We start from the raw sequence: 22373 nt of genomic DNA on the forward strand, positions 1-22373 counted from the left end.
AAAATACATATTATTCAAGTCTCAAACGTAGTATTAAATTTGATGATTTACTTACTACATCACAAAGCGGAGCTCTATGAGATCTGTTCCTTCCATTTGAACTTTTGAAATCATAAGGAATGTCAACACTATATTTCAGTGTGGTTACTTCTCAAAGCCTGAGACAAGTGATACCATCTACCACTGCTCATCGCAGACTCTTGTTAGCACATTCCATGCTCACACGATCATATCTCCTGCGATTCCCGACAGTAAGTTATTTCCCTCACTTTCCTGGCGAACTTTCCTTGTCGGATCTACCAAGTGCGCCATACTTTCTCCAGATCTAGTGTGGAACCTTCTCTAATCTAAATGACAACTAGTTGGACCCCGAATCTTCGGTGTGCTGCCCGAGGACATGGCAGGAAAATATTTGGTCTTGCTCTCTTGGTTTGTGGCTTCTAACAGCACATTGATTGATTACAAAACGTGCGCCAAGCATTTTCACGGCAGCAACAGCAACAAGGCAATTGTTTTTTGCGCAGCAACTTTTCCACAATGGCATTTTCTTCATTTGCGCCTTACAATGGCATCACTTTGTCACGATTTCTGCGCTCACAACTAACAAGACACACCGGCAACATGTTGCTAGATGCTAGATGCTGGATGTTGGCCGGTGGATTCATTGTGGCTGCTACCATTTAATGTTGCTGTGGCAGCCGCTGCCGTTGAATTATCACCGCGCATGTGTGACTAACCTCCCGAGGCGGTGGACAACAAAAAGCCAGGATCCGCCGTAGTCGCTTTTTCGGCTTTCCACCAGAGTCCCCGGACTCCCAGAGCCAACCTGCTGCTAATGGTGTCCTCAGCCCCAGTCATAATTTCAGCTGCCAACCGCCGAGTCCCAGAGTCTCGCAGAATCAGAGGAAGACGGGGGATTCCTTTTTTATTTATGAAAACGGCAGATGGTCTGCCCATTCTCCTGCTGCTGCTGGTGATGATGTTGCCGCCGTGGCTACTGTGGCGTCTTTGAATTTTGACCGTCAGCAGCAGAATCAGCGGCATGTGGCACGTTAACGATCTTGTTACCCTGGAGACTCGACTCCGTTGGACCCTTTTGCATAAACCCATTGAATGAGGTGTGCAGTGCAACTAACGAGCGCTGGCTTTGACTTCGGCTTTGGCCCCTTTTCTCCGCTTCAATTTGAGTGCGACGAAGTGTGAGTTGATGAATCTGTGAATCATTAATAGTTGCGAGGAAAGTTCTGTACACCACGTGAACCCGACGGGGTATGGGACCTACACAACTAATTGTAAATATTACCACGAACATCATCATCCTATTTAATGAGCAAGGGTGTTGTAAATAATTATTGTCAGAAGATAAAGCTATGCACATTAACAAGCTGAGGAACTGGAGAGTGTATAGTGATTAATTTCTAAAATTAAGTTAGCTAAATAAAACTATGAGCTGTAAGGGCTTTCCCAATTCATTAATACCCTGCACTCCAACTCCCCTCAGAACTTTGCTGCCCTATTGGCAATGCATTTTGATCGTGTTTCTTGCTTTGGACGATTAGCACATCCCATGTTTCCCCCGTTGCGGTTTCACTTGAATTTGTTTAGACTGCTGCACTTCCGTTTGCTGTCTGGGATTTGCGAGCCAGCTGCAGCTGAAGTCATCTGACTATGAGCGAACCATCACAACTCTCAGATTCAGATACAGATCCAGATCCAGAGCGACCACGACAATTGCAGCCTCCTGGAGACAAACAGACACGACACGTCATCAACCTGACATTTAAATTGTGCTCCTGATAAAGTTGCCAACATTTTTTATGACACAGCCAGAGGAAAAGGTGGGGACACAATCGGGGATGTGGTCCCAGAAGTTGGACACATTGTTCCAGCAGCACACAATGTAGCGCTTGTGGTCAAGGAGTTTTGCAGATCCTCGTGTGGTCCCAGAAAAAATATATATCACGGCAGGCAATTAATGTCAGCTCAGGTGACAGCTTTTTCTTTATTCTCGTCGGTGTTTTCACGTAGATATGAGTTTTAACAGACTTGATTTGTTAACTTCTTTCTGGGTATAGGAACTTGGGCTACTTTTCACTTACTTCATAAGTAACTACGTAAGAATCTGAAGCTAAATTAGAAAGTTTGTGATTTTATATTAATAATATATATAACGTGCCCGTTAGAACTCTTTTGTAGTTCGATTCAAAGCTGGAGGCCCAGTGAATGGGCTTGAGTCAATCAGAAAAACAAAACGCAAGCATGTAGATATCCAGTTTCCATTTTACGGTTATTAGAATGCCTTCAAGACATGCCAAGCACATTAAAATATCGTAAAATCCCGTGCCGAAGTAGTTACGTTTAGTACACACAACTCTGGAGAGCTGAGAGTTTTGCTGTGCCATTAGCCTTTATATGGTGATCTCCCAACATGTCAAATCCATTTAGATAGTGCTTGCATTTCGGCCCAGAGCCTCGTTTGTTTTATTCGTTTTTTAGTGGGCGTTTCCATCTCTCGGACTTTCCCCTGATGCGTTCAATCAATCACCATTTCCCACAGAACTGCACGCAAACTGACTGAGTCGATTCGAGGCGTTTAATCAATCCGGTCATGTAAATAGTACGCCTCCCTCGATCCTCCGCTGGATCTTAGCCATCCCACCATCCTTCCTCGCCATCCGCCATCCGCCTCGTTGCGTGAGTTGACACTCGAAAACGTAAATCACAAGAGCAATTAACAAGGCAAACGGCTAGGATCGTCAAGCCATCCATTTGCAGTTGGAATCGCCAACGGAAATGGTTGTTTGCTCAATAAAAGTAAATTGCAATTACACGAATTGCTAATTTCAATGATGACAGGCGCCATAAATCGGTATCTGTTTGGGCGGAATGCATTACTAGATGGTAATGGATTTGGATAATGGCGGTGGAGAAGAGGAGCTGTGGATTGTTAACTACTGACAATTGTCACATCAGTTGCTTATATCTAATATTATCATCTAGTAATATGCTTTAAATCAAACTAAATTGCAAAGCCAGTTCACGAACATGTTTTGGCTGCTATAAACTTTCGCCCGATGGCAACACGTTTGCTCACTGCGTAAAACAAAGAATTTGCCGCCAATTTTAGCAGCTTGCTAAAAAATCAATTAAAATCAAGACGACAGCTGCCGCAGCACCAAAAAAAAGAAAGAAAAAGAAAAAAAAGAAGAGAACCGCAACAAGCAAAGCCAACATTTGGCCAACGTCAAAACGTAATGCATTTGCACTTGACACGCAAAGGAAGTTGCAACAGTTGCAACGGCGGCGATACAACAGTTGCAGCCACCAAAAAACTACCCATGGCCAAAAAGAAAAAAAAATCCATAGCCCAAAAAGAAAAAACCTGGCTGTGGAAACAAGATCAAAAGGTCGAAGATTGCGCTAACCCGAGGACGCCCACTTTTTCGCACGCTCCACGCCGGATACGCGGATACGTGTCCATAGATAAACATGGTGGATGGTGGATGTGTGGCCGGGTGTAATCTATAAAAGTGCCAGGCGGTGGATGCGGATGAGGCAGCCAACAAAGAGATATCCTGGGGGCGAGCAACCTCCGAGTTAGAAATTGAAAAACGTTTGGGAGCCGCTGGTGAAATTCTATCATCAATAGGTGCATTGGGTTCAAAGCGAAGGAAGCGGGAGGAATTGGTAGTGTTGGGGTATTTAAAAGTAAGAGAAGGTGCATGTCTCTACAGGGTTGTCAAGTAATCCTCTAAATATTATAAACATAGAATACAAAATATCAAATATAATCGAGATGCCATAAGGATGTTTTCCATCCAAATGACTATGAACTATTTGTACAACCAATTTAAATGCTAAGAAGATACAAGGAGGCACTATATAAACTTGTATGCTTTACTCATTTAAACTCTTATTTCAAAGTAGTTATAGGAGGACACTTGTGTATACTACGCATGATTATAAATGTGTATACTGACTGATTAACGATATCGTGCGCATTTTAAGCAGGCACCGCACCCAATTGATATTTATTAGCGACTCCTGACAACCCTGGTGAAAGCCATGCGTAGCGGCCCATTCAGCTGGCGTATCTTCCCGGACAGCCGAGGCCAAAACATCCAATAAATAGTATCAATCACAAATGATCGCAAACGAGGAGGCCTCGGCTGCAGCGGCACTCAGCTGGCCAAACTTGCAGCTGTCTGTGGCAGAAGGAACGTTCCTTCTCCCCAATCCGCAGATCTCTGGCTTAGCACAACAAATAATGATTCATGCGAGAAAAGTAGCGGCAGGAACAGGTTCCACAGTTTGCCCAAACGTGACTGGGGAGAAAGGGTTGGCTGACTGGGAGACGGAGACTGGGAGACCTTGCAACCAGAGTTGGAGCCCCCTTACCCGACTCCTCTGACTCCGCCGAACCTCTGAATCGATGCGATCCTTTTGCGGCACATGTGCATGGCATTATGGTTCAATAGGTCAACGATGCGTTGAATGGCGACCGAGGACTCCGGGAATGGAAGGCCGTTAAAGAGAAGATCATTGCATGAAGAATTGCGGTGAGGCACGTCAATCGTCAAAAGCGATCTCTACCAAACGAGCCATGTTGCAGACCTCCAGAACGAGGGATCGGTTCTCCTGGAGAGCAGCAGTAACTGGAACGTATTCCGAACTCCATAACCGATTGCGATCGCAGCAAATCAGAGAAAAGTTGTCTTAAGCGCGACTCGCGTCCGTTCTTCTCCAATAAGTAATGAGAAATGTGAAATGAGAAATGTGTGTGTATCTTGGGACCACCAAGGGGAATTTGGGATGCGGTTCGGTTCGGTTCGGTTCGCAGTTTGTCAAAAAGATGTTGGCGTTTTGATAATTTGCTGCACAGCTTAGAAGCCGGTGTGTGTAGGATTTCCTGTTTTCCTGCGACCAAACTATTTTTTACATATTTTTCCCCCATTTTCCCCGCTTTTTTATAGCCTTTCTTTCACTCTTCTCAAACCGCAACAAATCTGCGGCTGATTTAAATCTTTGCATTTACTCTTTGTTACCTAGCAGTTAGAGGTTTATGAGATATACACGTAGGGGTCTGCGAGTGTGTCAGCTTTTATTTGGAATTTTAGTAGGCTCGACTTGGACGTTTCTGGCGTAAAGTCTCTTAAGTGATTTCCTCGTTGGCTGTAGTTGGTGTTGGATTAAGTACCTACAAAAAATGTGAACAATGTTCAAGAATTTCGAATTAGTGTCAAGTTAAATTAGTTATTGGTTCGAAAGTCCCATTCCATATTTAGTTTTTATCTTTGAAACTCTGGAAACCTCTACCTGTAATGCACTACCTCTTTGACCTTGTTTTGTACTTCATCCCAAGAAGTGGCCATGATTTCAGAAATACTTTTAGCTATTTATAAGCATTTCCAATGGGCCTTAATTGTTTCAATTGTAATTTTGGTCGGCCGGCCGATAAGATCAACAAAGTGCTTTATTTTCGGCTGCACTCCGGCACGTGTTGCTATGTAGACCAGAGCAATAGTATCTGGTTCCAGATCAACTCCCCCGCTGCAGGCACTTCTGGATTCGTTGAAAACACACCCTAACAATGCGGCCAGATACTGTGGGGTCTTATGGGCGTATTTTGCATCCGTAATTTCATTCCATGGGGGCCTAATTAAGTTTTCTGCCTTGTCCGCGGCGATTCAACGGAATAGAAATCACCAAAATGTTAATATCGGGCTTTTCATTATGCGACACTCGTCCGATTATGGGCCATAATTTAGAGCAAGTTTTTCGAATTTTTCCAGTATTTTGTTTTTTGACATTTTTATAGCTCACTTAGACGAAGCCTAACTAATTGGTGACAAAAAGGTTACGAAACCCGACGAGCCACATGTGAACCACTTTGGCGCAGTGATCGTTTTGCTTTTCAAAATGCCTGGCACGTTTTCAAGACGATTTGCTATATTGGAAAAAGTAGCCGACCGTCATGAGATCGAAGAAGAGGAAAGAAAAATGAATTTTCCCGCTGCACTCACTCTGCACACAGAATGCGGACACACGCAGTGGACTCGAAGTTGGACTTGCTGCTGGACGGCTGCATTTTTTATTTTTTGCTCAGTGCAGCGGCAATTAAAATATTGACAGTTGTGCTCATAGAGGGGAATAATAAGTTTTCTGTGTTAGATTTCACATGCATAAAGCTGCATAGAGCTTATGGCCATCATTCGAAAGGCCCCCTGCGGTTGGATTTTGGCTCTCAGTTTGACTATGGCCAGAAACGAAAGGTTAACGCGACATGTTCATGTGACAATGTCAGGAAAAAAGCTAGAAAAAAAGAAGAAAAAACTGCCGGCATTCAGTCCGTCTCAAGTCCAGGCTGTCCAGTCTGAAGCGCATAAATAACTGCGTTTGTGACATGGAATGTTTGTTTCGACCAAGTGTAAAAGGCCCAGTCGTAGGCCAGATCTCACTGCCCGCCAGTCTGGCCATGTCTGGTGCGGATTGCCGGGATAGCCGGAGTATCTCAGCCAAACTGCTGCTGCTGCTGCTGGTAGCAAGGTGCGGTGCCCATATGCAGACAACCCAAAAGCTATTTGTAGCTTGTAGCGCACTGGCTGATTATGGAAAAATTGCGAGATGTTTTCCTTGAGTCGGTTTCTTGTTAGAGTCGTCGGCTTTGCCGAGTCGTCTTCAGCTGATGAAGAATCTTACTTTTCTCCATTGCATCACACAGACGAAGAGGCCACTTTGAAGAGTTCGGTGGGCTGCAGTCGGATGCATAATATTTTGTAGGTAGGCAGTGGCATTTGGTTTAGATCACTGGGGATTATAAGCAGCCACGGCAAACGGAATCATCTTTGGCCCAGCACCGACCACAAAATTGTGCCATCGGCTTAGGTAAAGTAAACATTTCAGAGTAGGATAGTCTGATATATGTACATCACCTGGTTTCTAGATAATTTGCTTGTTTTCTGTTTCTAAAAGTTATAAATTATAAATTCATTCCAGACAATTCATTCCAGCAAATACTTATTAGGGTTTATTACTTATTAAGGCTGACTTGACAACTAGTCGGCTACGTAATTTGTTCAATTATTTAAGGACAAATGAAGTATTTTAATTTTTTTAATTGTATAGTGCAACCTTTGAAATTCGCCCAGTATTTAATAATCTTTGAACTGGCTAATCTTTGAACTATTTGATTGCTGCCACTTTCCATTTGAATCTTAATCATGGGACCTGCAACAAATGTTGCTAAGCCTCAGATACATTCTGGCAGTCTTGCAACATTATGACAAACTAATTTTTTAAGTATCTCTATAAGAATCCCAGATTAAGATAAAAATATATTAAAATATTTAAGTACTCATTTCTGGTACCCTTAAAAGAAGCTTAGTTAAACCAAGAAAACTAGTGCTAACAGGTGAAAGATCCAGAGCTCCAAAGAGCACAGCTGGCTAAGAGAATTGAAAGGGAGTATTTGCGGCGAAGAGAATGTTAGGCGCACGAAGACTGTTCGTTCGGGTTTCTCCACCGAGCGCCAAGAAAAGACCCCAACATCGCGGTGGAAACTTGAAAAGTCGAATCAGTTGCAATGGGACGACGCGCGCGTTTGGATTCATGGAAATCGGCGGCGATCGCGATCGTGGGAAATTGTTAGAGCCCGGAAAGGCCGGAGTGCAGAAGTAGCTCCGAAGAACAGACTTTTTTCTGTGTATTTCATATTTCGTGTTCTATCGGATTTTGTGTGTGCTGTGCACTTCTGCGGAAATGGCAGAAAGGAGAAAAATTGATTCAGCACTAAAATGTTGACATTGATTTTCGTGAATTTCGATTGATTTCCACCGGTTCGCGGAGACCGCGCACGTTCGGAAAATCGATCCAGACCAGCAACAGCGCAGCAACAAAACTAGGAGTTGGCTGAGAGCGATTGACGGATTGATTGCTTGATTGATCTATTTTTGCACTTGATTTGCGACGCACGCGCCGTAAACGCGACGTGACTGGCGCTTCACTTCACCTGAAGTTGCAGTTGAAGCTGGAGTTGAAGTTGGACTCCGTGTGCCCCACCTCGTCCACTTCTTGTGGCCCCTCGAAGCGAGCCGAATCGCCTTTTGTCGGGGGCAATTATGTTGATTTGTGCAGCGCACCGTCGATTTCCCAGTGTTGATAACGAAAAATTTGCAATGCAAAGAATGAAAATTGATTTGATGATCGCGCATCCTGGCGCGATATCGCCTAATCGCGACACGCCCACTATTTGATTATAGATAATAATGTGTGTGTGGTTATCGCAAAGGTGATCATTAAACAAAGAAGTGAAGAGAATTTACCGAGTGCCAATGCTAAATAAATAAAATGTGAAAATAACGAAAATAGGTGAATAATAACATTAGACGTTGTTGCAATATTTTCTATTGAAGAGAAAGCACGTTGACTGCTATATTATTAATAAAGTAACTTACATTTGTTTGGATAAAAAAGGAAAAAGGTTGAAACTTGGAACAGGTGTTTTATATTGTAGAAATATTTCGAATACCCTAGTAAAAGGTTTGTTGCTAAGATACACTTTTCAAGAAGTTATTGTTTCAGTAGTGTAGGGATTAGTTTGAAGATTTTCGATGTATTGTTGCCCAAGGCTTCATCTCGTTATATTAAAAGCCTCTTCGCTCTTGGATTTACATATGTAATAGCCGTCAGATTAGTTTTAATAACCAGCCCGGCTAAAGAGACACCTCCACTGGAAAGATGGCAGTGGAAGCTGCTTAATTAAAAGTACAAAATCAGTGAGTGGCGCGCTAATAGCCGAAATGATTACGCAAAGCCACAAAGAGCCATAACTCATTAGCTGACGCCCCAGAGGTCCGAAAATACAGAATACAGATTCGTTTGGTGGACCAGCCGCTGGTCTTGCAAGTGAATCATGATGATTAATGGGATGCAGCGCTGAGAGCAGTGAGCAGTGAGCAGATTTATGGATGAGCAGCGTGGACTTGCTTGTTTCTGGTTCTGGGAATGCTAATAGAGTTGCAACCTGGGGCGCAGTCATTGTGGCCCCCTTTATTGCTCCCCCGCCCCGGAAACACTCACAGTAGTTGCCTTTTGTCTAAGAAACTCTGTTTGCCAAGCCGTAGATAACGTTTACAAGACGCTTTTCCCTCCCGAGATGAGTTTTTCCATCGGCAGTCGACATGCGCTTCACACTCAAAGGCAGTTGGCATATGTTTGCTTAATGATAAATGAGGAATGTGGCTTTTTTAACATGGGCAAGCCCTCCACGATGTCACATTCAAATGGTTTTAGGCTGCGATTGCAAAACAAGCGCCCAGTTCTACTTACAATCTGTGGTGACTCAACGAATGGGCGCGTGTTGCCAAAACGCAGAAACAGGCAACTCGGAGGGAACCATAATCAAAAGGCGGTAATCCAATTAAACGGCTCCGAGTCCCAAGACCGGCTGACCCAATTAGACCCGCTCCTCGATCGATCTGGAGGATCATCGTCGGCGAAGTCGTCATCGTCATCGTTTCGCATCGCATTGAACTTGAAAGCGGCGGCGCCTGGCCATTGTTTTCCTGCTCTCAGTCAAGAGACTCGGCAAAAACAAGTTCTACTCCCTTAATAAAAGATCGCATCGGGTTCGATCTAACGGCCGCCCTGCGAGACTCTGGTTCGGCGTTTCAAATTGTAGATCAAAGATCAAGCAACAGCCCAGAGACTAAACCACAAACAAAAAATGCTTAAATTGGCATACCGAACGTAAGGAAAGAAAGGCCTGCGGGAAATCGAAGTTTTGGTACCCTATGATTTCATTCCCGCGATCAGAACAATCATAAATGTGATCATGAATCTTGTGATGATCATTAATGCAGTTATGTACGATCAATTGATAAAGCTATTTAATTTCTATGAATACTAAAATGTATTCATACTTTCTTTTATAAACGTTTTTTGTTTGCCAACTTGTTTGTTTTTACAGTATAATGTTTGATATAGGTTCTTGGCAACTGCCTGTGACTTCCTTTTGTCCTTCTAAAAGATATTGCTCCAAATTCCATGATCACATCGCACTGGAATCGAATCGACCAGAGGACCTCCCACAAAAACCAAGGCAGGCACATAAATCTTAATTGCTGATCACTTTGGGCTATCTTATCTCTGACACGCACACTGTTTTTGTCCCACTCGAAGATCAACTTGTGATCTCAAAAACTGCGCATTTGGCACATTTAGATTTCAGTTTTCAATTGTTTACTCAAGTGCGACCAGGCAGATGGACGATGGGAGATTGAAAGTCAGCATCTGGTGGTCAGTCAGTCGGGACAAGTGCAATCGAGCTGCACAAGTGCTGTGGCACATTGACTGGGTCAGTCTCAGGCCGTGATATGCATATGAGTGCCACTTTCTATGCTCTATGCTCCATGGGAAAAGAGCCATGGCCCACGTAGATACACTCGATTAATCAGTTGGCTAACACACACACACACACACACAGGGCCTTTCGGAGGAGGAGGGCACGATCATTGATTGTTATCGAGAGAGGCATAAACTGACACAAAGTCAAAGTCAAAGTTAAACAATGCAAGCGGCTTGAACTCTGGACCAGACGAACCTGGCCATCCAGCCAGTCTGCCAATTCCCCCAGTCACAGAGGCCAACTCTTCCCTCCGATCATGCTGTGTGCGATCTTAACAATCAAGATCAATATCAGGCATTTACAATGTACAAATATTGCCTTCTCTTGGGCCTCGTTTGGTGGAAGACTCCTAAACGCTGCCTAAGGTAAAAATGGCTAAGACAAGTCGATGCAAATACGTATTCGTTGCAATGAATCTGAAATACTCTTGGAACTAGGAATATACTTGGTTTGTTCCTAAAAAACATAATGTTTGGCCATATTTCAAATTGAATTATAATTTTGTGCGCTTATAATAAGGATAGTAACTATTTACAGAGTGCCACCACTCCTTGCTTCAGAGTATGCCATAGATTATGTACAAACAAAAGGGGAAGGAAAATGTTAAACAAATTAGCCTGGACCTTGGAACCGGGCCAGGAGGAATGTGGATGAAGCCGTCATTGGCTGGCCGGAAAATGCTATAATTATGCAATTCCTCAAAGGCGCTGACGGTGGTCCCAACTGCCTTTATCCATCCCCACCTCACTGGGCTTGGTTGCTCCAACTCAGGCGTATAATCTGCAAACGATTCGCGTTTTGGGGGCCTCAGAAATTATTGACTAGCAGTCATGGGTTGAGGCCTTCAAGTAAATTGCCGTAAATCTTTATTTGTGCAGCTACTTAAAGACCATGTCCATACCACATACATACACATAGAGCTGGAGTCGGGCCTTAGGCCGGGGTTAACAAGCCGGCAGCGATTAAGTCATTTCTTATGTCGGTTCATTATTTCTGTTTTCCTTTTTCACCCATTGCATGCGTAGCTACTGGGCTTGTCTACCTCCCAGTTTCGTTTCCCCCCCGGCCAAATGCATTGCAATTTTTCTTGGCCTAAGCCCAAAATTTAGCGTTACGTGTGCTGGAAACTCGTTTCGCCCAGTTGATTGCCAACTTGCAACTTTGTTAGTGAAACATTTCGTGGCTGTTCGCATTTATCTTGACAATGAGCGCCTGGAAAGTGTCACTCGATTCGGCGGCTCCTTCGAATGTGCTCTAATTAGACGTGACAATTCTACGTAATTAGGCGGCGGGTCGACTTAACACTCGACTGCCTTTCTGGAGGGTAAAACAAGAAGTATCGGATTTCTACACTCGAACAATTCGGGTGTTTAGGAACATTTGTTAATGGGAAGTGACAGTTTTGCTTCTGTGTTGCATTCGTCGGGTGTCTGGACTTCAGAAGCAGAAGATCCTCCACAAATAAACATTTAAAGAGGTTTAGTTACTTTCCACATATTCCACTTAATAATTTGCACTTAGTCAGAGAACTGGACTCCTTTCCTACATTAATTCTCACTTTGGTTAGCAGTAGAGAGAATTCCGCTATTTTTTCAAGCCATTTACCTGCATGCATCTTTATTTCTATCCAACCACTCACATCTTCATTAAATGTAGCCCACTCTAGGAATCTTTTGAACACTTTGCACATGTCCAAGTGTTCACAATTCACATTTCACACCGGAAAACGCGCCGACGGGGAAGCTCATCATTTAACACCTTCATCTTTCGACTGCAGAAACGAAGCAAACTGCTCTGCTGGTGGAAAAGTGCCATGGAGTATTTGAATATTTTCCAGAGCTCGGCCACTGGAGCAACCACCCGCTGACCCGTTTGATCAGTCTCCCGACTGGACATGGCCACATGTTGATTCGCAGATGGATGCAGTGGTCTGCGCTTCCTTTGGTCTTGGCTTTTCCAATCTTTATTGCATAATTGCAATTGAATTGTTTATCGCGTTTCCATTTCGTGTTGCACCCCGTAAATTGGGAAATGTGTTAATGACTTAATGTGGAGCGCCGTTGGCTGCCAGATCAGCAAACATATTTGCCTCATGTTCCGTCATAAACTAACTAACATAAAGTCGGAATATTTATTTTTGTTTCACTTTTATATCGGCAAAATGAGGAAGCTATTACCCATGTTAGTTTGGCTTGTTGTTGATGAGCTCCAACTATGCGGGAGCCTTTTTAATTTATTTTTTACTACATCGATTGTAAAATGGTGCAGCACCTTCCTGTATGCAGAGTCACACAGCAGGTGATTGGTGAAAGGTTTCCTACAACTCAAAATGGGGTCATGGAAATGGGGAAATTGGGAATATTTACTGAAATTCTTGCTCAATCCCCAATGTATCGTGCATACTTAATAATATTTAAAAGCGTTGTATGTATTTGGAATATTTTCATATCTAATTAATGTCAAAGAACCTTCGGTAGTTTTTGAAATATGGTACTAATGTGTCTCTCTTTATCTTTAGCATATCTTTAAAACTCCATTCTAAGTCATACTGAACTTTCTTTTCGTGCTTTACCCACAAATTTCGATTTCTTTTGCTCACCCTGACCAAGGACCAACCCATGTCAGAAGATATTGGAGTCTTTCAGTGTTTCAGGGCAGACAAGTCGAATTATTCGAAAAACTGGTCGTGGCTCGGCCGTCAGATTCAATTAGGTCCAATTTGAGAAATAATTATATACGCACAGAGTTCTGACATTTTTGAAACATTTTACATTAATTTGGCACTAAACTGTCAGATGTGGAATGCCACGGCACTCAAATTTACGCCGAAAGGTAAACGGCCCAGGTACTCGTAAAACGGTCAGAGAGTCGAGAGTTTTGAACAAGTTTTCTTCAAATTTAATTGTAATGTGAGAAATTTAAATTAGGTAGCCAAGAGGATGCTCGAAGAATTGGGCAGCAACACAAAGCCCAAAGCCGAAAAACAAATAAAAAGCCCAGACTCTGACAATGACTAAGAAACCGCAAGAAGCGGAAGATGCCCAAAGAAAACACAAATTATGAAAAAATGTAGCTCTTTTTTCAGTGGGGTTTGTTCAGAGCAGTAGAAAAAAGATCAAATAACTGAAAGCCGCCAAATTTCAAAGGAAAACAGAAACTTGTTCACTTATTTCAAATGTTGTTGCCTTTTCAACTAATTTTCCACTTGTGGATATATGTCCAAAAAGTGAGCTGAGGTGCCTTGGGCTTGGGTTCAATTTATGGATTGTCCATTTCGCTATTTGTCAGTCGATATTTGATTATTTACGATCCGCTATTCATCAGTGGATTTCAGTTTGCGTCATTTGCTTTCGGTTCCTGAGTTGCCTTTTTATAGATCAACAATACCAAACAAAATCGCCCGGCATTTTGTTGTTCACAGCTTAGCTTTTTATATTTAGCTTTGGAAATTTATTACATCACGATCTTAAATTTGTTTCCTCTACTTCAATACATCTGTGGGTTCTTGAGTTCCTCGATTCGTTTGTAGTTTTATCTCCTCGTGTGTGTACGTTCTGAATGCGAATTTGTTTGCAGCTGGGCTTCCTGGAAAATATTTATTTCATCTAGCGGATGCTTCAGTTCCCCTTGCAGAATTATAGAGTTCTCTTGCCGCTGCGATCCCTTTTATAATGAAGTTTTTAAACAGTTTATGGGAATTGCCCAGCAAATTTATGTCGTTTCTTGGCCATATTTTTGTTTGGCTCAATACGTTCGTATTTATCACAAATTCTGCATCAGTTTTGCATAAACTTCCACTGAGTTTGGCCCAAAAGCTCAAGCTGTTTGTATATATGTTTCACGTTCTGCACTCCCTCGACTTGGTAAGCAAATAAACACACAAATTGTAACACATTTGTCTGGAGTCTATGCTGCTTTTGTTTGTCTTTACTAATTAGCTTGCAGACCTCACATAAACACGTCAGTGGAGGAACTGTAACTGTGGATTGTTATTTGTTTATTTACATATTGTCAAATGTTTATTCCTTCAAAATAGGCATCTATCAACAGTCGATAAATAAGCTTTCGCAACGTATCTGAAAAGCTAGTTTCTAGCGAGTTTTGTAGGGCAATGTGAATGTAAATGTGTTCAAGTTTCAATTAGGAATTATAATTAACTTTAAACTAATTTCCCTCATAAATATTGCAACATCTCTTCAAATAAGGAATAAAGAAAACTTTTCACATAAATATTAAAATAGTTTCGAACCGTGTCAAACCATAAACAAAATGGGGCAGATGCCTAATAAGCTAAACTCGTTGAAAATGATTAAATACTAATTTGGATAAATCGCTCAAGCTTGGCCAAACAAAGGAAAATGTCAGCGTCTGACAAACGAACTGTCAAAATGTCAGGCGCGTCAGTAAAGCCACGAAAACTAAAAAAACATCTGCGGGCAGCAAAGCCCCGTCGCATGATGACAAAACAGCTGCTGCACCTATGCGTCTATCTAGTCTGCATAACGCAAACGCTGCAACAGCAACAGCAGCAGCAACACCGACAGCAGCAACATGGACCGCCCGAGGGCAACATGCTGCAGCAACATCACCGAACCAGTGTAAATAGCAGTGTAAATATCAATATAAGCAGGCAATTCAACGAAATTATCCAAACGGCAACGGCCAGTGCAACGGCCAGTGCATCGGCCAGCGGTACGGGAGCGGTGACATTCGCATCGGTTACGGCAGCAACAACACTTACCCCAGGACGCCGAAAACTGCTCCGCAAGTTTCAGGGGCAACATAATCGTACTTCCACCTCGGGCAGGAGGCGAAAGCTGCGTTTGCATCCTTATTACCGGCGCAATGCGACGCATGCAACGCGCACCACGACTGTGGCAAGTGTCTCTGCCACGGCCACCACGCTGCTACCAAAGATGCCCCCCCACCAGCCCTTCAACTATCACACCCACCTGCACTCGAGTTTCCAGCAGCAGCAGCAACAGCAGCAACATGTTGCCGGTGGCCAAATTACCCAGCAGCAGCAGCAACAAGTGCATGTTGTCGCCGTAACTCCGCGCCCGCACCAGCGGCAGCAACAGCAGCAGCCACAGCAGCCCGGATTCGCCATAGTACCTGCAACCTACTACCACCAGCAGCAGCAACAACGCACTCTGTTGGGCAATCTCACCCAGCAGCAGCAGCAGCAGCAGCAGCAGCAGCAACATCTACTCCTTCAGCCGGGCCAAAACATTTTGGTGTACAGCAACCTAGGACCCATACCGCCCTGTCCGCCGGGCCTGCTGTCCGGCTCGGGAATGCCGCTCTATACGCAGCAGCAGCACTTCATTCCGCTGCGATCCACGACGACCCCGCGCCCCAGGCAACGTGGTAAGCAAATCCTCTCGAGCTTTGCGAGCGATTCCTTTGCGAACGTTTTAATTGTCGTCAGGAGCGACGAGGAGGGGAGGAGGAGAGGAGGGGCCGCCAAAAGGTGTTAATTACGCTAATAAAAACTGCATTCACTGCAGTTTATGGCATTTAATGTGGTTAAATGGATGCCAAGTCCGCGACTGGCGCCTTCATCGCCTCGTCCAAGTCGTGGTCCAATAATTACCCCCAGCGGCGATGCGCATAGAAAGCCTGCCTAATTGGTCAAAGCAATTGGCTTCAATTTTGGTGAGCTGCAGCGGGATTTGAAAGGTGTCAGTGGGAATTGTTGCTGAAAAGCCATAAGGATGCGGTACCAGTTTCTGTGGTTCTATGACCAAGGGAATACTGTAATCAAGTTATTTCAATGCATTTATGACTAGCCATAAAGTTGGCCAGGTTTACCAGAGGAGTTTCAACTTTTTATTTATTTTTTTCCATTTATTTCTCATCACTTCCCAGCAACGGCTGCTTAGCCTGATACGCAAACATTAATGAATCCCATTAAGAAAATACAATCAACGGCTTGTCGAACATTTCTTCTTATCATGACCAAGTGTCAATATTTCAAATGTATACACAAATATTTTGATTGCAAGTTGTTTTTCACAGTTGGTTGTTGTTAGTGGTCAAGTATGAGGCAAGTTTGTGTCTCGAATCAGTGACAGGCTCGCTAGCAAATGAATATATGAAGTAGTTAGGGGAAAATTTTTATTAAAACTCGTTCAAAAAAAATATATATAAATATTTGGCGAACGCAGCTGGCTGGAAAATTATGAAGAAAAATCAATTGAGAAAATCCATAAACTGCCGGTCCGCATTTAGTTTTTTTGGCGGCTTCCGCAATTTATTGATTTTCTCTTCCCAATTGATTTTATTTTATTTTCGCTTATGTAATCGAATCACTCAACAAATTGGCAAGCAAAACACATTGCACACACTTTAAACTGCATAAAAACTGAGTAAGTTGGTGTGGCAAAATGTCCAGTGAAAACTACAGAGCAACTGCTGGTGGTGGACACACATTTGGCGCCTGCCCGGTCGGCCTGGCGTTCAATTAGCATTTCGGAGAGCAGAGCCTTGGCATCCCAGATCCCGGCAGACATGGCCCCAAACCAGCACGAATCTGGCATTAAGTGTACCGAACCGGGGAACAGAGCGAGCAGCCAGTTGTGGCCGCCTTCAGGCCATTTTTGGTTATTGGTGTGTAAAGTGGCGCCCAGCAGGAGACTCTGATGACATTCTCTCCGCCTTTTGATCGGATGCCAATCGTGGTGTCTGGCTGAATTCACGGAGCAGAGATGCCAAACGAACTATGCAAATTTGCGACTTGCCTGCGAACTGAGAGTTCATCAATTATTCACACGGTTATGAATGATTTATTCGATTTCGAATGCCATGAAATTGATGCGGATTAATCAATCAACTGGTATTATATTGCTCAAACGCATTGCATATTTATAATGTTTTATGATGTTTTTTTTTGCTTATTCTGCTTTGGGTATTTATTATTTTGATGAGCAACCTTCAAATAACTCAGTTTTAGGCTTAACTTAAAAAATGTCGAAAGTTGATCATTTCAATTTACTTTAGGTGAAATGAACTTTCAGTCAGTTAGTGTACTTAAATGTACCATAAAACTCGAAATGGTAATCTGCTATGACCCAGATTATTATTTTCCGGTCAGAGGTTTTCCACACAACCACCCAGACTTTTCCCCCTGAAAAGAGAATGAAAACCGCATCAGAATCTCACACAGTCATTAACATAAAGCCATGTGCAGACGACAAACATGAAAACGAAACAAAAATCAACTGGCTGGTTAGCAGCAGCAAATATTGACATTTTCAGCGTCTTAGATCTTCTAGCGCGACTCTAAAACTTCAAATACTGAAATACTGGGATGAAGTCAGAGGGACAGAGACTGAAAACCACAAGAAACACCTACGTATGTGGCCATTCTTATGGGAGTAGAGCGAACTCTAAACTCTAGTCTGGCCAAGTCAAATCTTACCGCACACAACATGTCGCGGGCAAAACGGCGATTTTTTAATTACAATGAAACGTGCCACACAAAACAAACAAACAATGCGCTCGCTAATTGCACATAAAGCCCGAAATCACAGAAAAACCACCAAAAAAACATAACACGGCATAAACAGAAAACAGGAAAAAACAAAGCCAAAAAAAGGGGTGGCCAAGGGAAAGGAGGTTAGTTTCGGACAGAAATACAGAAATACAGAGACACTGTAACAAAACTTGTCGTTAGCGGAGCAAATGGACGGATAAACAAACCCCAACCACAAACAAGCAAATGAGCCGAATGACAAATGCAAGTGTCAATCTTGTCGACTCAGACGCAATTTCAGCTCGACATTAAGCTGCCTTTTCCAAAAAACTGAAGGGCCTACGGCAGTCGAATTTGTTGAAATTTATGGATTAAAGTTCAGTTGGTCGAGGGCCATTTGTCTGTGTGAGGTGCCCGAACTTTGTGTTGTGAAATCCCCGATGGGAAATCATTATATTTACTTTATTTTACAATTTCTCAAACTCAAACGGTACACAGCAAAAATATACCACATTCTATAGGCACAGTTGCCATCCCAATCAGTTGCCAAAATAACCAATTAGTTTGCCACCCACATTGAAAAAACTCCCACAAGAAACATTAGAAACTTAAATGGCAAAAAGCCAAGTTCAACAGCCCCAAACAAAAATAATACCAATTTTATCCCACAATATTTATCATTCATAGGAGAACACCAGTTCCCAAACATTTAGCCACGATTTTGAGTAGCCAGCTTCTGGGTGTTTGAAAACATAAAAGCAAAATATTACCGCAGTTTTCAGACATTTTTCTCACAGCCGATTGCACGCCTGATAGTATTTATTATTCAATTTTTGGTAAATCTGATTATGGAGAACTTGTTTCGGGCTTTTTGGCTGGCTCCTTGCCAACGGCTCAGCGTATCGAAAAATGCAAGCAAATTATTTTTCTGACGCTTAAATTAAGCATTAATTTTGCAACAGCCAGACTCTCATAAATATCTTGGCGAAAATGTTCATAAAGGTGTTGCGACAGCGGAAAATAAACCCAAAATTCGAGCTATTTAAGCTGGATTTATCGCTAAAAGGTAAAATATATGTCTAATTAGTGGGCTATACAAATGGTGAAAATACAATAAATCAATTTCCAGTTAAAAGCTGACTTTAAGACCGGAAACACGAGACGCAGGGCAGCTGCCTTCTGTGGTTTCTCAAACGGGAAACGAGGTTAATCAGAGAGAAAATTAAAAGGTGGCTTAGAAAAATTTCACTGTTCATGGGGCGCCTGTGTTAAAAAAATGTAGTTTACGAGTTCAAAAGTCTCGCTATTGCTCTCATACTTTGGCTGAAAGTCACGTTTCTCATATTTATTTTGCAATTTCCACAATTTCGATTTGGAAACAAGTCTTCCACAACGTGTGCCAGGTTGTCCGAGGTCAGTACCAACTCCAACTCCAAAGCCGAAACTCCAGCAACAAACAGAGAAATCCCGCAGTATCAACACTTCTGCCTTGGCGCCTCTTCGGTCACTTTGATCTATGCACTTCAAATGATTTCGTTGCCGTTGCCGTTGCCGTTTCAGTATCTGAATCTGAATCTATATCTGTCTGTCTGCGCCTTTGTTATTGTTTGTGCCGATGCGTAAACAACGAAGCGTCGGCTTAAATGATACGGCAACTTTTTCCCCCGTCTGAAGTTGGCACACAACATGTGCTGCGTTGGGTTTGCTAAAATCAAGGGAAATGAAGACGAGACTAGGGGGAGAATCTTCGTATAGGTGGTCAAGGGGGAATGTTGGGAGTCTGGAACTCGGAGAAAGTTGCCGTCTGCGACAATCTGAAGAGGATCCATCGAAAAGATTTAATGGATTGCTTACAGTAACCTTATTCATTAACTTAATCATTATATTACACATTTAGTAAAGCCTGCTTAAAACAATAGTTGTATCGAATACAATTTTTCACTTTAAAGTAAAATCATGTTTGATTGAGTTATATATGACCTAGTATACAAAGATATTTCTCCCAGCCTTCCGAAATTTGACCCCAATCAGCTTTGGTTACCGCTCCTAATGGAATGAGGCAAATTTGCTCGCTTAATTAAGCAATTCCAATTAAAATCAAAGATATTTCACTTGGATTACGCCCACCGAGGCGGCAACACCCACAAACACCAACGAGACAAAAAAGGAGAACTGAAAATCACATGTGTATGACTCGCAATAGACTTGTGTACTTTCGCCTATCAAAAGCTAAACGCAGTCAAAAGTTTAGCGCACTCAAATTGCATTTCCTGTCACTTGGTCGAGATCGCTTGACTGCTCCTGCTCCTGCTCCTTCTGCACCCCCATCTCCTCCTCCTTCACCATTCCGATCCTCCTGCCCGGAGCTCTGGAAATGGGTGTGTTCACATCGCTGGGTCTCCGGATCTCCGATACACACGGCTCTTGGCTGGAGCTCTGACTATGGCTCTGGGTTGCCTGGCTGTCTGGGGCGGTTCGCATGGGTACATGGGTACATGGGACATGCAAAGTTACCTGTATGTCAGCCCCAGTATGTGGGAGTGTCCATGGGCGTGTGTGTTTCCACAGGCTGGCCAAACGGCATCAGCTTCAACACCAACACCAAAACCGGCATTAAACTGAGGCCAGTTACTGTTACATGACACACGGTGTCAAAATATGAACAGTAATCCAAACGATACAAAATATATTTGCACAAACCGATTTCATACCCTTGCGAGAGATTGAGGTACCAACAAATAATGTTTTTGATTCTATACTCGAAACATTTCTTTTTCAATTTATCCTTTGCTAACTATATAAGAAAGGCGTTAATTGCAAACAAACAATTGCGGGTATGATAAAAATAATTAAATATTTGTATTGGTTAAATATGATTACCAGATGACCAGATTATGGGTTTTTTATATCAAACTGATTCCTCTTCATTCAAATTACGACAAAATTTACGTCTCTTTTTGGTACTGCAATGGGAATATCGATTATGCGGCTAATTTACCTTTATACTCAAGGGAAATACTTATCGTAAGGCCATCGTTAATCTATCTTAAAAGTTTTTATAACCCACAGGTGTTCAATGCTTAACATTTTGACATCAACACAATCTTTTTAATTACCGACTTTAACACAGGAGTATCCGCCCCTTCGAAAAACATGTAATCAAAAAATCGTATAGCCACATAAATGTGTTTTTTAGCTAATTGCAGTCGGATTTTAATTACAACTGGGCTGCACTTTCGGCCATTGTTAATAACCTTTTAAGGCACCCTGGTACGGAAGGCTTGTCGAAGTTATCCTTATCTTTATTAGCGACATGTAATTCCCATTTTAAAGGCAGCAGCCATCAAATACTCAAGCCGCACTGAAAGTCCAGACTTCTTGGGAATCGTTTTTTGTGCGGCCAAATTGAAAATGCTGCTGGCCAAATGCTGCTGACCAAAAGTAAAATGGATAGCGTGCAAAATTCATTGAATGTACCTGGCTTTATTTCTGATCAGTCGTAGTCGTGTGTTGGAGGAGGCCAGGGGGCGGCAAATAGTTTTGTTAATTGAAATAAAATTCAATTTGACGTTTTTATGGCATGTGGAGATAGTTCGGCTAAATACGTGAGAAGCTGTTGGCGCAGATGCGAATTGCAAATCTGGAGTGTGAAAGTTGTTAGAAAGATGCAACCAGTCGGTTCGGATTGGATCGGATCGAATCGAATCGCTTCCTTACGATTCATTTACGATGTGCGATTGAAAAACACCCCAGGAAATGTGGAAATCATATTCATTGGTGTTCAATCGTTTTTCTGTTATTTATTCATCGCTGCAGTTAAATCCGTGTGGCCTCGTATTTCAGTCCACCGAACATTCGAATCTTATTCCTTTTTCATAGCTTATTTGAATTTTGTTTCTCTAAGGCTTCCTGCATTTTTTTCGATTTTGCGGAGGTATCTAAGCAAGTAGCAAGTGGCCATTTAATTTATTTGCTCGCACATATTTAATCCCCATATGCAAATCTGCTGATGGGGGCACAGTTTTCCATGCCATAAACTTTGGTATTACCCACATGTGGATTTTCCTCTGCTCACAGTTGAGTTTTCGCAATCCACAGTATGCAGAGGCGGTCGTCAATCCGAGACGCTGTGACCTTTGCCAGTGCTTGTCAAACTATTCGCCGCATGATGGATTGGAGTTACCGCAAATGAATGGCACATTAATTTGCGTTTAAATGTGCCAAAAATATTTCTCGCCATTTTCGGCATGTCATTGACTAATGAGCGAGCCGCCGAAAATATTGTAAATTGCAAACAGCGAAAAGAAAACGTTTCTGCAACTGCAGGAAACATAAATAACAAGTCGCAGACGAAATAGATTGCAATGGACTTTTTGCTATAGGCACAGCCACAGCAGCAATTGCTGGGATATGAAAAATATAAAAAACATTTTGCAAATGTCGCATTCGCATGGCTATGAAAACCGATCTGCGAGCCAAATTTCTGGCGCA

The 22373-nt window shown here is 42.7% G+C and overlaps 1 protein-coding gene across 3 annotated transcripts in view; it reads left to right on the plus strand.

Annotated features, from left to right (window-relative positions):
* The window catches only part of LOC122613158 (laminin subunit alpha-1), a 65350-nt gene that overhangs the window by 30129 nt on the left and 12848 nt on the right, over positions 1–22373 (plus strand). The window contains exons 1-2 of one of the 3 annotated variants that reach the window (XM_043787209.1): positions 7735–8367; positions 14745–15775. The exons of 1 other annotated variant lie outside the window; for it this stretch is intronic. In XM_043787209.1, coding sequence (XP_043643144.1) covers positions 14764–15775 — 1012 coding nt within the window. In that variant the 5' untranslated portion in view covers positions 7735–8367; positions 14745–14763. Of the gene's footprint in view, positions 1–7734; positions 8368–14669; positions 15776–22373 lie in introns of those variants that run through there. One more of the 3 variants, XM_043787201.1, reaches the window with a different exon arrangement.

The sequence above is a fragment of the Drosophila teissieri genome, chromosome 2L (genome assembly GCF_016746235.2).
Source record: "Drosophila teissieri strain GT53w chromosome 2L, Prin_Dtei_1.1, whole genome shotgun sequence".
Lineage (NCBI taxonomy): Eukaryota > Metazoa > Arthropoda > Insecta > Diptera > Drosophilidae > Drosophila > Drosophila teissieri.